Source organism: Monopterus albus, unplaced genomic scaffold (assembly GCF_001952655.1).
Source record: "Monopterus albus unplaced genomic scaffold, M_albus_1.0 scaffold58.1, whole genome shotgun sequence".
In the NCBI taxonomy this organism is placed as follows: Eukaryota; Metazoa; Chordata; class Actinopteri; order Synbranchiformes; family Synbranchidae; genus Monopterus; species Monopterus albus.
In genome coordinates, this window is record NW_018127938.1 from 2868150 (window position 1) to 2881844 (window position 13695).

Consider the following 13695-nt stretch of genomic DNA (forward strand, 5'->3'; position numbering starts at 1 on the left):
TGCTTTCCCGTCCAAAATATATCTAACCCTTGCCAATATCGATATATTTTTTGCTATTTTGTGCTGAACATATCTGATGTGAGATTTCCAGGAGAATTTGTCATCAACTATGACACCTAGAAATTTAATTTCATATACTCGTTCTATATTAGCTCCCCCAATTTTCAATTGAGGTTCATTATCTAGTCTACGATTCCCAAATACCATAAATTTAGTTTTAGCCAAATTCAGAGATAGTTTATTACTATCACACCATTTCTTTATCTTCTCAAGTTCCTGTGTAACCCATCCAGATAGTTGCTGTAGGTTTTCACCCGATGCCCATATGGTAGTGTTATCAGCAAACAAAACCACTCTCACTAAATCAGAAACCTTGCATATATCATTAATGTATAATATAAATAATTTAGGTCCCAAAACAGAACCCTGAGGCACTCCACATACAATATCCAGCTCACTCGATTGGTATTCACCCAACTTCACAAATTGACGCCTCTGTGTCAAGTAACTTCTAATCCAATTCAGAACCATTCCTCTGATCCCATATTTTTCTAACTTATCCATTAATAACTCACTATTTTGTGGATAAACTTTATCGGACACAAATGACTTTTCCAAACAGTTATTTTTTTCTTTAATAAATTTAAACTTTCCTGGTAGTAGAGCTTAAAACTTTAATCTTCATTTCATTTCAGTGACTTTTTGTTGTAAACAGTAGGATAATGTGGCCAGTGGTGCAGCTGGAGGCTGTAACTGTGACAGAGGTTCATGAGGGAGGAAAGGGGAGGGAGGGGAGGGGAGGTGAGGGCTGGGCCAGGATGGACTGTGTGCCTTCAGCAGCATTTATAAACTTCGGCCCTTTACACACCTAAGGGTCATTGTTTACCCATACGTGCTAGTTCTGCCTATGTGTTTCTGCACAGTGGCAGAAGACGAAGAAATAAACGTCTCAAATTCTTACGTTCCTCTTGACAGTGCTCTGAGTTTCTGAAGAAAGGCTTGTGGATTTTTTAAACAACCATTTAATTCCTGTTTAGATCTTCCAAAAGCCAGCTGCCACCATTTCACCTCCTCCAATCATGTACAGCTCAAGATGCTCCCAAGCCAAGTTTGGTCTGGAGGCGAGGGGTCACCCTCATAAGCCCAAAGGAAAAAGCTGCGGCTACTACATGAGGATTGTCTTCTTCTTTTCCTCTTTGATCCAGTCTCTGATCATCGTCAGCCTGGTGCTCTTCCTCATCTATGGACAACCAGAAAAGTCTGCAGAGGAGAAGAGGGTTAAGGTCAGTGACTCCTTCCTGCTCAGAAAGTTTGTAAAGATGAGAATACCCAGTAAAATGATGTATGTTTAGTAAAGACTTCCTCCACTACAGTAAGATGTACGTTCAAGTAAAGTAGAAATAAGCAAAGCACAATTTATTGGAAGGGTAAGACACTTAATTGGGATTCAAGTATGGAATGAACTTTTTTCAGCAGCAGCTTTTTATCTTGGTCCTAGTGTTTGGGCAAAATCACCACTAGTTTCTGACCTAACAGTCTTAATTCTGATTTTCTTTTTTGGCATATTATTATTTTTTCATTACACAGCATTATGTTAACATGTTATGTTAACTGATGATGCTGAGTAATCTGTTATTCTGAAGGAGCTTCAGGACAACTTCAACAGGCTGAGTGACAACAACCTCAAGTTGAAGAAAGAGAAGACCGAGCTGGGAGCTCAGCTGGGAGCTCGCACAGCTGAGAAAGCAGCTTTGGAGAAAGCGCTGCTGAGACTAAAGACTGATTCTAATACCACAGAAAATGATCTAAAAAATAAATGGGTAAGTAGATGCTTAGCACAAGTGAGTGAGAAAAAGGTAATTCTGTAAAGTTAAGGGTTTTTAATGCTTATATTTTAAAATTAGTCTTTATAACAAGAACGAAATGTTAAAAGTAATAAGAAATCATTTGCAACCTGCAAATTATACAATATGCCTATTTTTAAAGGCATTGTTGAAGTTTTCCTGTTGGTTGTTGTGATAATAAACTATAACTCACAAATCATTAATCATCCATCTTATTTATTTATAGGCTGATTGTAAGAAATCGTTATCAATTTCCACGATGACACGGCGCACCTATCCTCAGATCCCAGCCACCACTGGCAGTATGTTCTCCAGTACCATACCTTTTTTTTTTTTTTGGAGGCTTAGTCTAATATTCTACTCTACTGTTTAAACACTGTGAACACTCCATAGGTGCTACTACTTGAAACAGTTCACTGTACCAAAAACTTAATGCATGTGTAAAATAAAATGTGCAGTAAAGTAGAAGTCTGTGTGGTTAAGACAAAATGGGATGCAAGTAAAGCAACTGTATACAGTTAAAGTAGAAATAATATTAGTTGCTTTTCAAATAAGGGACCCTTCATAAAGTGTTTAGAATTTATTAATGGTTAATAAATCCTTGATAATGTGTTAGTTATAAATCTTTAAGATTTTGGGTCATAGAACTATTGGGTATGTAATTTATTTAATAAATTAGTAGCACTTATAACTGCACACTTTGTGAGGAACTAGTTACTTCACCATCAGTGACTTGCCAACTGACACATCGCTCTGGCAAATGAAAGTGTTATGCTGTACAAACTATAAAGTCCATGGAGGCGAATTCGTGATAGTACTGGTTTTTTTTTCCTGAACTCTACAGGTGAATTAAAAACTTTGCAGACCCTTAATGAGAAGCAGAGAGCTATGATAAATCTCATTGGAGTAAACTTCACCCAGACGGTTCATGATCTGCGCCAGGATAGAGACAACGCCCTCAGAGAGAGAGAGAGATACCACAAGGATGCCATCATCCAGCACAGGGAGAAAACCATGCTGAAGGAGCAACTCGACACCTACGCCAGGTGCTCTGTCTGTTTGCTTGGTTAGTACTGATGAAGACATTAAAATTAAGCTTTTAAGATTTTCAAATTTTATTTTTTACCAGGAAATGCAAAGAGGACTTTGCTCACTCTTTGGATGGGATCAAAACAGTGATAGGGGAATTCCTGAACCGAATCAACCACCTCTTTCCCCACCAAATGACCTTTCACCTCACCTGTGGCAGCCAGAAGGAGCAAATGGAGAAGATAAGGAACAGCTGCACCAACCTGTCCAGGGATGTGGAGAATAAGTTCCAGCTGTATTTAGACAACGTCGGCAATCAGGTGTGTGAATACAGAATGTTTTGTGATTTAAACATGTATATAATTTGGTGATTTGAAGTTATGCAAAGTGAAGGAAAGACTAAAAACCTGGGGCTGTTCTCTTCCTCCCCTCAGTGTATGCTGGAATACACAGCCTTGAGAGGGATTAAGCAGATAGTATCAAGAAACTAGAAGAGACGAGTGTTTCTGTGTACAGGGGAGTAGTCGTCAGCTCCTTTACTTGAGTTAAAGTATCAATACAACAATATAAAGTACCCCTTTATAAGAAAAAGTCCTGCAAAATCTTAGCTAAAAGTGCAGTAGTGTTACTCAATATATATGTATTCAGTATATCATAAGTACTTGTTCTGCACAAATCGGCCCCTGTGACTCATATATTGTTACACATTATATGTGACATATTTAGACTATATTGATGCGCAATGTATAAGTAGCATTTTACTGTTGTAGGAGGTCTGGTTGTCCATAGGTTAACTGCTTAATACACAGTTAGGTAAAATAGTCCAGAGCCTCTGGTTTAATCTTCAACTTTGCACAAAATGCTTATTGTATATTCTGTTGTATAATTAGAAAACTAGTAACTCAAGCTGTCAATTAATTGCAGTGGAGTAAAGGTGCAATATACTGTACGCCTCTGAAAATAAGCAGACTACAAATATAAAATAGCAGGAAGTTGAATTACTAGAAGTACCTCAAAGTTGTACTTGGGTACAGTATTTGAGTAAATGTACTTTCCACTGCAGCTTACATGGGTTTTAGTTTCCAGAGTTGATGCTCCTTTTCTGGCCAACCCATTTCACACAGCTCATAAAATATGATGGAATATTCCAAAGAACAAACTTCCTCTCAGGAGAGGAAGCCTATCTGCTGCATCACTGTGATAAATCTTGTTAAAGAGAAAGATGTCCTCTGTGGCAATCTCAGGGTCAAAGAGGTGAGTCTGCGGCTCTGCTGATACAGCAGTACTGTGAAGGATAACAAAAACATATCCTTTTTTTTTTCTTTTTTCAGTTCAATACATTGATATTTATTCTTTAAGTTTCAACTCTGTCCAAGGCCAAATCCTGGAAGAAAAGCAAAGAGACATGAGTTTTCAAACCACACAGTCAATACATTCAGTTCTGTTCACTCTGTGGTTACATAGTCTAAGAAAGTGAATATATTTAAAGAGAAAGCACGGCATCAAATGAGAAATTTATTAGCTTTATTTAAATTTCTTTTTCTTATTTTAGGTAGCAAAGATCCAAGCCCTGTCCAGTCGTCTGGAGGTCCAAAATTCACACTTGACAGCTGACCTGAAGTTGTGTGAACACAGTCGCAACGTGACTGCCGCTGAGGCCGCCAGGCAGCTGGAGCTCAATCAAAAGACTCATGATGACAAGGTAGATCATATACATGTATGTGTGGGTGGGAAACAAATGGAGAGATCCATGGAACAAGTCAACTTCCTCAGTATCTGGTTATAAAACTGATACTGTAAAATGTTCTGTGTATGGTTAGCTACTCTTTTTTTAATCTGTTTAAACAAGAGCCTAAATCATGCAGTAGCTTAAGAGAGATGAGCATGTAAAGGCACGTTTCACATTCATTTAAAATAACACCAATATTTTATTTAGGTTGAGAAATTACTGATTGAGCAGAACACGCTGAGAGAACAGAAGAAGCTACTGGAACAACGTCTGGCTGAACCTCAGAACCTCCATCTAAGGCTCAATGCTCAGTCCAATTTTAAGGTAAAACAAATACAAAAACCAGTCATTTATATATACTTATATGAAAGAAAATGAGGTGGTATATATATGAAAGAACATGCGGAAAAGGAAGTGCTCACAAATAGTTTCCAACCCTCACTCACTTGGGATATGTAAAAATGCTCATGTAAAGCATTCAGTGTTGGGCTGTAGCACATTACTGTAATGATATTACTTTCCCCAGTTAAAAAAAAACAAAAAACCCTGCTAGTTTGAAACCTTAGCTGCACCTACCAGTGATTATCCTGGCATTCTCACAGCTAGGAGGTGCATTTTGAGGAGAAAGGACACCATTACCAATCTGTGGGGTGTAACGAAAAAGTAATCGGAGTAATGTTCCTTTTGATTTGATTTGATTTGATTTATTCATTCAAGCATGTAAAACAGTTATGTCAACACATGTAATTTCACACATATCCAACAATAATAATCCAATATCAATTTACTTATACCTAGTACATGCTTGAACGGAGTAGGAAGAAGTCAGACTTATCCAGTCCTACCCCATGACATCATCTTACCATCATTGGTTTGCAAGCAGTATCTCTACATAGATAATTCTCTTCTACACCACACAAGTAATATACTAAAGAATTAATTCAGAGTGTTAACATTCATACACCACACCCACAATGTTCCATCTAATTAATCATTAAGCCTGTTCTTGCATATATCTTGATTGACACATACCTTTATATTTATGTTTAAACTCGTCAATTCTATTACTATTTTTTATGTCCACACTTAAATTATTCCATAGTTTTACCCCACTTATGGAAATACAAAATCTTTTTTTGGTTGTACGTATAGCATGAATTTTTAAATTTAACTGACCCCTTAAATTGTATCCCCCTTCCCTTTCATTAAATAGTTTTTGAATTCCACCAGGTAATAAATTGTTCCTGGCTTTATACATTAACACTGCAGTCTTATATCCCACTAAATCAAAAAATTTAACAATTTAGACTGTATAAAAGCTCCATTGGTGTGATCCCTGTACCCCATCTTATGCACGATTCTTATCGCTCTTTTTTGTAATATATACAATGGTTGAAGCGAGCTTTTGTATGTATTTCCCCAGTTTTCAACGCCATACTCTAAGTATGGTAATATCAATGAAGAAACAACAACATTCAGGTAGTAATAATATTCATTTTGGATAGAGTAATATATTACATTTTTTCTTAACGAGTCTAACACTGAAAGCATTAATCTGTGCTTCTAGTGATTCTCCAAGTCAGATGTTTCAAACTGGCAACTAACTGGTTAAGAATTCTTCTTCAGGTCATTTTTGCCTTCAAAAGACGATCTGGTTGAATGTCTTGCATTTTACTTTCTGAGCATATTCACAAGAGTACCATCCACTCCTGTACTGTAAAATGAGATTTACTCCACTGATTATATGGACATCAGTGCAGAGGGAAGGCGGTTGACTCGGCACAAAAAAAGACACCTGATAGCTGCAGTCGCAGGAAGGAATGACAGGCAAGATAATAAAGTAAACCCATGAAATCTTATTTGTTTTGCAGCCTGCTGTTTCTAAAGTTGCTGGCCCACAGCCCGCCCCACACCAGGCCACACCAACTGTGGCTAACTGGTTTTCTGGCAACAACAAAACTCCAAAGGTAATCTGTACTTTATACAGCTTTTGAATACAGTCAGTCATGTTTTGTGTTTCTCTTGACTGCACAGAGCAAGACATTCAGTTTAGCATTAAGATTAATGACCAAAACACTCAAACTTTTGACCGACAGGCTGACATTCCCATCCATAGAGCCATGCCAATAGAATGGCTAAAAATAGCACAAAGTACACGAACTTTAGCTTACTTCCTGTCACACGTTCCTCTTCCAAACTGTCCTCTCTATAGCCCCTCCAGTGCATCAGACTTTTAAACATTTGCTGCATCACATTATTGCTGTTATTCATATTTAATTATAATGGTTTTGTCTTCCAGGTGAGATGAAATGAAATGAAATGGCAGAGTAATTCCTGAAGGCACCGCCTCTTTGTTAAAGTAAGGTGTTGTATTATCATCCACTCATTTATACAGGTTTTTCCTTTAATTAGTCACCTGTCTGTATATATTCTTGATAGAATACACTTCATCAAACATAACTTGTAAATACTCTGACTCTATACTAATATTTACTGTTGTTGTTTTGTTTAGCTCAACTTGGAACTGAAGATTAATTTGTGTTTGAGTTTAGTCTACTTTGGATAATCGACACTGGAAAATCTTATTACCACACAATTCAAATTGAGCCTTTTGTCCTTAGTCTCTCTGGCATTAACTACATAACAAAGACAGGATTCTGGACAGCAGCTCCTCACACATCTGCTATAAACAGAATATTCTTAAAATAGCTGCATTTATACACAGCCCGGATGAGAATAGACGTCCACCAAGTCATAAACACATTGTCACAGAGTCATTTACAGTTCGAAACAATGTACAGTTTATCAGAAATAAGACTGAATGTTGCCATTTTAATGACTATTTCCATTAAAAGAAGAATTACTGTTTTGCTGTTGTATACCTCTGTTAACCAGTCAAATACGCAGGAATGGCACAGACGTCAGGATTATGGAAGAGGATTAGGGCCACTGTAAAAAAAATGTATTTGATTCGTCAGAATTCTGAAGGAAAAAAGTCAGTTCTGTGATAGAAGTCAGAATTATGAGATTAAACTCAGAATCACTAAGAATTCAGAATTATGAGAGAAACAAAATCTGAATTATAGCTTTAAACAAAATTCTGAGGGGAAAATATTTCATAACTCAAATTTTTTAGTGGCCCTAATCCTTTTCCATATGAGGATATGGTGCCCATTGATGATCCCAAAACATTTGGTTTCAGCTACAGCTGTTGCCAGCACAGAGGCATAAAAAAGACTGGAAACCTATTTATTGCCATTTTCATGGTGCATTTTACAAGTACAGTGGCTATTGCAGTATATGAACTGTTCTCAAACTTTACTGCAGTACTTCCTTTTCCTTCATAAGCACAAAGCAGTGAGCACATAAAGCACTGTTGGCGTTGTCTTGGAGCATAGGTGGACAAATGTATTCACTTACTATCTATAAAAATAATACCTTATATAGTAATTATGAATTCAGTATGAAAAAAGAAACAACAATTATAAAAATGTGTTACATATTTGTGTGGGTAGTTACCTACTCAAACCTCGAACCTCATCAGTTTATTTACCTCAAAATATCAAACCAAATGTCTTAATTGCAACAGTTTTTATAGATTTGCAAGGCACTTTTTCAACTTCTTGTTTTCATACGTCTCTGATTTTCAACTGTATTAATTTATCTGAAATTCAGCTGTATTCATTAGAATTTTTTTTCTTACAATGTAACAGAAAACTAGTTTATGCTGGATTTTGCAAATATATCAAAGATACTTTATAAGCCTTGGTGGATCTAGGAAACTGTTCATGTTCATCATACATTTGCAATGGCTGATGAGAATATTTTTTTCTTTTTAAGGTTGCAGAAAATGTTTTGCAACTAATATTTCAGCTGTTCTGTACTGATATTATCATAATGCTTTATTTTTTCTTACTCATATTAAAGTTTTTATTTCTTGAGAACCTTTTGTCTGCTGACTTTGGTGTCCACATATAAAATTTTGGCAAGCGTAAGCCGGAGACAGAAGAATTAAACTCTAATCTAGACAAAACAACTACCGGTACTTGAGATTCCTCCCATGTCGCATAACAAAGCACAAGGATGGACAGGCTCATTGTTGAAGAATGTGAATGTTACAGGTGAGTAAGTCTGCCTCCTGTCCTCAGGAAATCCTTTGTTTAACAATGTTTTCTATCTCTCACTCCTACATACCCCGTGACTTTAAGTCAAACGGGTACTGGGTGGAACTGGCTATACTGGATCTGCACAGCTGTTAATAAAAACTACAGCAAAATGCCAGACAGCTGAGAGTCAGACTCATTCATCTGCTCTGACATAAAAGACCACTGAGTCATGTTTCAAGATTGAGAGATAATATTGCATTACATCTTTTAAATCTTAAAATGTTTCCACCGCATTTTAGTAAGTTAAATTTGGGCTATAAGTAGTTACATTTATCAGACAGTTTGTTACTCTTGTTTATTCAATTTTATTTTAGCTACACTAGCTAAATGGCTCAATGGATGGAAATGTTGGTCTGTTAGTTCTCTGCTTTGGTCCAGACTGAAATACAACTACTATTAAATAGATTGCAGAATCTTTTACATGAATCCTACTTACTTCAGTAATCTCCTGAGTTTTGCTGCAGCCACCATGAGACTGACATATTGTTAAAATGGCAACCTCAAGGTGGAGAGGAAGAAAAGAATTAAAATGAGATCATCAAAATCAATATGGGAACTATAAATGTATGTATAAAATTTCATGACAACCCGTCCAATAGATTTTGAGATATTTGGTCTAGACAGAAAATAAATCTAATATGATCCACACAGATTTCCCCAGTTGCTTCTGAAAGATATTACCCAGTTCTTTTAACCAGAAACTCAGAGACGAAGCGGACCACTTGGATATATAAAAAATAACCGTGCTGGTTTATTCAAAGGATCACAGGTAAAATTAACATTACACGTCCAGGCATCTTCCACCTCAAATCCTGCGCGCAGGCAGACGGAGAATGAAAGACCCTGAACCATAATGCCTATACAATTTTATCACTTGGTTGGGCTAGCCCATGCTACACAGCAACGTCAAACCGTGACGTCACCTGATATGCCAGCTTTGCAGCTGACCATAACAATAGTCAAAACATGAAGAAAGTCAAGGTGTGTGGCTGTTGATTAGTGGTGTGTATCTAAGAACATTTTGACATGACATTACACATAAGAAAATATGATTACCATTACAGTTACACATATCATAATAATAGCAATAACCTCCTGCCTGCAGACTCTTTCTATTTAGTTGTCCTTGGCCCACATGCAGCCTGCACAAAACTCATAAGAATGACTAAGCATTTAACAGCCTGAGCTAGACAGCCTGGCTCCACTAAACATTACTAATACAACAAATATCTATCTGACTAAGAAATTACCTAACACTTCAAATAGTTTTCCATTGTAGAAGGTAAAGGCTCTATTCTATTATAAAGCCCCGTCCGGTTCTTTCAAACCAGAAACTCAGAGGGACGACTCAGACCACTTGGATATATAAAAAAATGTAACCGTGCTGGTTTATTCAAAGAGTCACAGGCAAGAATTAACATTACGAGTCCAGAGATCTTCCAACCCCCAGGCTGCCCAAGCAGCCCGGAAGCAGAAAAAGACCCCGAACCCAGAATTGCTATACAATATCATCACTTAGTTGGCTCGCCCCCTCCTCCACAGAAAATTTGACATAACATTACACATTAAGACAAATATTATGGTTACTTTTACCGTCATAATAACATTTGTCCCTGACTGCAGCCTTTCTCTGCTTTAACTAACCTTGCATTTAACAGCCTGAGGAAGACATCCTGGCTACACTAACATCTTCTAATACAACAGATCTCTAATCAATATCTATCTAACTAAGAAATTACCTAACAAAGGATTACTAAAAGAAGAATTAGAATTAGGCAGTGAAATTAGACATTAAAACAAAGTAAAACACTGAAACTGAAAACAAGAGTAACAAAAACGCAATCACAAATAAAAACAGCATGCTGCTGTGCTCCTCTACCATTATATTAGGTAGTTTAATATAAAGTTAGTCTACTGTGGCGGTGTAAGTTTGATTGTACTGCAGTTTCAAGGTTTAGTATGAATCACAACTGAATCTGATTGGACAGTGACAGTCCAATCACAGTGCAGAGTCAAATTGTCCAATCAGGTGGTAGCTGGGTTCTTGAAGTTAGTCTCCGGTGGCGGTTCTGTAAATTTGGTTGTAGTGAAGATTCAAGATGGACGGTAGCGGTAGTTCTGCTACTCAGGTGGGTGGCATTAGAAAGTTTTAGTGTGTTGCGTTCTGTATGTTGGCAGCGCGCAGGAGCTTCGCTGTTAATACAGTTGTCCAAATTTATGTTTCTATTCCAGGTGGGATACTTTATCTAGCGTTAGCCGAATGCTAATGTAGGATGTTAGCCGTCCAGTCCTATTTTGCTTTGTTTGCGCCTGGCAGTTGTCAGGCTAATTGTGAAACCTGCTCAATTTAGGAGGAATCACTTAAAGTTGACTTGTAACTTATTCCCTGTTGGATGTGTAGTCTTGTATCCAATATTAATCGTGTAGCTCAATAAAAAACGCCGGCCGGTTTGGGCCTCACCGGGTCCTCATCAGCAGAGAAACTTAAATTGTTTGCACCTGTATGTTTCCGCCCTGATGAAGACCTGGTGAGGTCAAAACCTGTCGGCGTCTTTTTACTGAGATGCCCTGTTACAGGTAAGAGTGCTACATTCAAAATGTTGCTTAAGTGCAAAGACATTAGCAGCGAAATATACCTAAATTACCAAAAGTAAAAGTAGTCACTGTGCAGAATAATGATAATAGAGTGCATTTCATGTTGTGTACTATTTGATTATAATTTCTGGCTCATTATTGTGTTCATCATTTTAATGTAGCTGGTAAAGGTAGGGATAATTTTAAGTTAAAATTTGAACTTCTGGTGAGTAGCTTGTAAATTTCTCACCAGAGATTACAGAGGTCTCATGATTAGGCTTATACCGTTTCCTTTTTATTCATCTAATTCTGAAAAGCAAAACTGTAACCTCAAGTTATTAAATAAATCTAGTGGAGTAAAAAGGTACGGTGAGATGTGAAGGAGAAACTAAAAATAACCGATTCCTCTATTGCCCTTATGTACAGTACTTTTTCCAACGGAGTTTGATGCTGTTACTATATTAATGTGACTAGTAAGCATAGGCTAGGAAAATGAAGGAACGCTCAAGTGAGAGGAGGAGAGGCTCAGAAGTGCAAATATGAATCAACAGTTGTCATTAAAACTCCTGTTTAGCCTCAAAGTGCATCATATACTGAGAAACCTGAATAAAGAATGGAATAGCCCTTTAGTGAATTAGAGAAAAATGTGCATTTAGTAAGAGCTGTTGACTTTTCCTGCATGTTTGATTTTTATGAAATGTGTTTGTACAGGTTTCTGTGGTCAGAGTGATTATTATAACTAAAACGACTTTATAGGACTAATTCCTCCCATGTAACTTTCAATAGGCCACAGAAGCATGGACAAGAATATGGGACTTGCTGCATAAATAGTCTCAGGCGTGTTGTGAGGAGGACCAACAGCATTCTGGGCCCTTAACTCCTACATATGGACATCAACTGCAAGTTGATGAGGTGAGAAACATTCTAAGGTTGTGGTGGTTCAAGTGAGAGAGTACTATACTAGCACTGATAGGTTCAGACTGTAATTTCAAAAGTGTTTGAGCAACTTTGATATAAATTGTCAAAACTAACAATGTAATTGCATACCACACCTCATTTGTTCCAATTTGACCCATTTTTTTTTCCACTGACAAACTTTCTAGTTTGATATATGGTGTTTTAAGACAGCAGCTATAAAAGTGAGCATATTAGCATCTTTGTGCTCTCACTCTGCATTTGTACACAGGGTCAGAATCAACTGTAGTGTAACAGTTTCACTTACTGTATGATAATGAAGCTTTAGTAAAAACTTCATGTTCTATTTGTAATGTTTATGGCAAACATTGTCTGATTGACCTTCACTGCTCTCAAGTGAAGCACAGCTGGCAAATAGAATTCTTTTAAATTCACTGTGGATAAACTTAAGCTGATAGGAGGATCAGAACCTGTGACAGTTGATTCAAATGGCCAGAAACAAGGTGTCCATGGCTCTTCCTTGATGCTGCAAAGATACCTGACATCCAGGTACACTGTGCACTCACAACTGACCACCCGTATGCACTTCTGCCTTAATCTCACCATAAATTGTGTATTTTTCCTGCCCACTGACATACATGTTGTTCAAACGAACAGCTAAAGCTCAACAATAGCGTACAGAAGGCTAACCACACATGGAGATAATTAGAGGACACACACCATCATTTAGGGGAGGAGCTGAAAATGATGACGTCCGACGCCTCGCTGCCCGGCTGTACCACGTGACTGATTCAGAAAGTGGTTCGGATTTTGCCGCGAGTTTTGACAGCGATATAAACCCCTCAGGCTCCATTCAAAATGTGGGTGTTTGATGGAGAGTTGCGGTCAGTGACAGTTTGGAGACAGTTTGGATAGAGTTAGAGATAGTTTGGAGAGAGGTAGAGATAATTTGGAGAGAGTTTGGAGATTTAGGAGAGTGAGGAGAGAGAGTTAGGAGAGAATGGAGCCAGCTAAGAAGAGGAGGATGTCCCCTGTGTGGGAACATTTTGATCTCATTCCTCCCAACAAGGTATGTACAGTAATATTTCTACAGAAGATTTGATTTCATAATTAATATTGATTGTGCAATGCAATTTATCTTCAGCTGTCTGTACTTTTGTACAAGTGAAGTGTTTGCTATTTGCCAGGGAGCTGGGGTATAACAACAACACCTCATCCATGCTTAGGTACTACAGAGCTTTGCATGAGAATAAGGACAACACCGAATGTGGACCAAGACCAGGTGAGCCATCAAAAATGCAATGATAATATAGCATGCAGTAATGTGACTAAATGATACAACAGTATTGTACAACTGTAATAAGTTAATGTGTGTGATATTTATATTTGTGCTTTGTTTTTATTTTCTTTCCTCAGGAGAAAAATCTCAAATAGATGA

General features: G+C 37.4%; 1 protein-coding gene and 1 long non-coding RNA gene across 5 annotated transcripts in view; both read left to right on the top strand.

Annotated features, from left to right (window-relative positions):
- plvapb (plasmalemma vesicle associated protein b) overlaps positions 1–8526 on the top strand; it is a 10544-nt gene extending 2018 nt beyond the window's left edge. For 3 of the 4 annotated variants that reach the window (XM_020602889.1, XM_020602886.1, XM_020602887.1), the window contains 9 exons: positions 1038–1283; positions 1644–1820; positions 2071–2146; positions 2689–2890; positions 2974–3193; positions 4426–4575; positions 4810–4926; positions 6474–6569; positions 6902–8526. In XM_020602889.1, coding sequence (XP_020458545.1) covers positions 1080–1283; positions 1644–1820; positions 2071–2146; positions 2689–2890; positions 2974–3193; positions 4426–4575; positions 4810–4926; positions 6474–6569; positions 6902–6910 — 1251 coding nt within the window. In that variant the 5' untranslated portion in view covers positions 1038–1079 and the 3' untranslated portion in view covers positions 6911–8526. The remainder of the gene's footprint in view (positions 1–1037; positions 1284–1643; positions 1821–2070; positions 2147–2688; positions 2891–2973; positions 3194–4425; positions 4576–4809; positions 4927–6473; positions 6570–6901) is intronic. The other variant, XR_002275169.1, reaches the window with a different exon arrangement.
- Positions 8527–10825: 2299 nt separating this feature from the next.
- Positions 10826–13695, top strand: part of LOC109961781 (uncharacterized) — a 15660-nt gene continuing 12790 nt past the window's right edge. The window contains exons 1-2 of the long non-coding RNA XR_002275174.1: positions 10826–10897; positions 12129–12254. This is a non-coding gene — a long non-coding RNA (uncharacterized LOC109961781). The remainder of the gene's footprint in view (positions 10898–12128; positions 12255–13695) is intronic.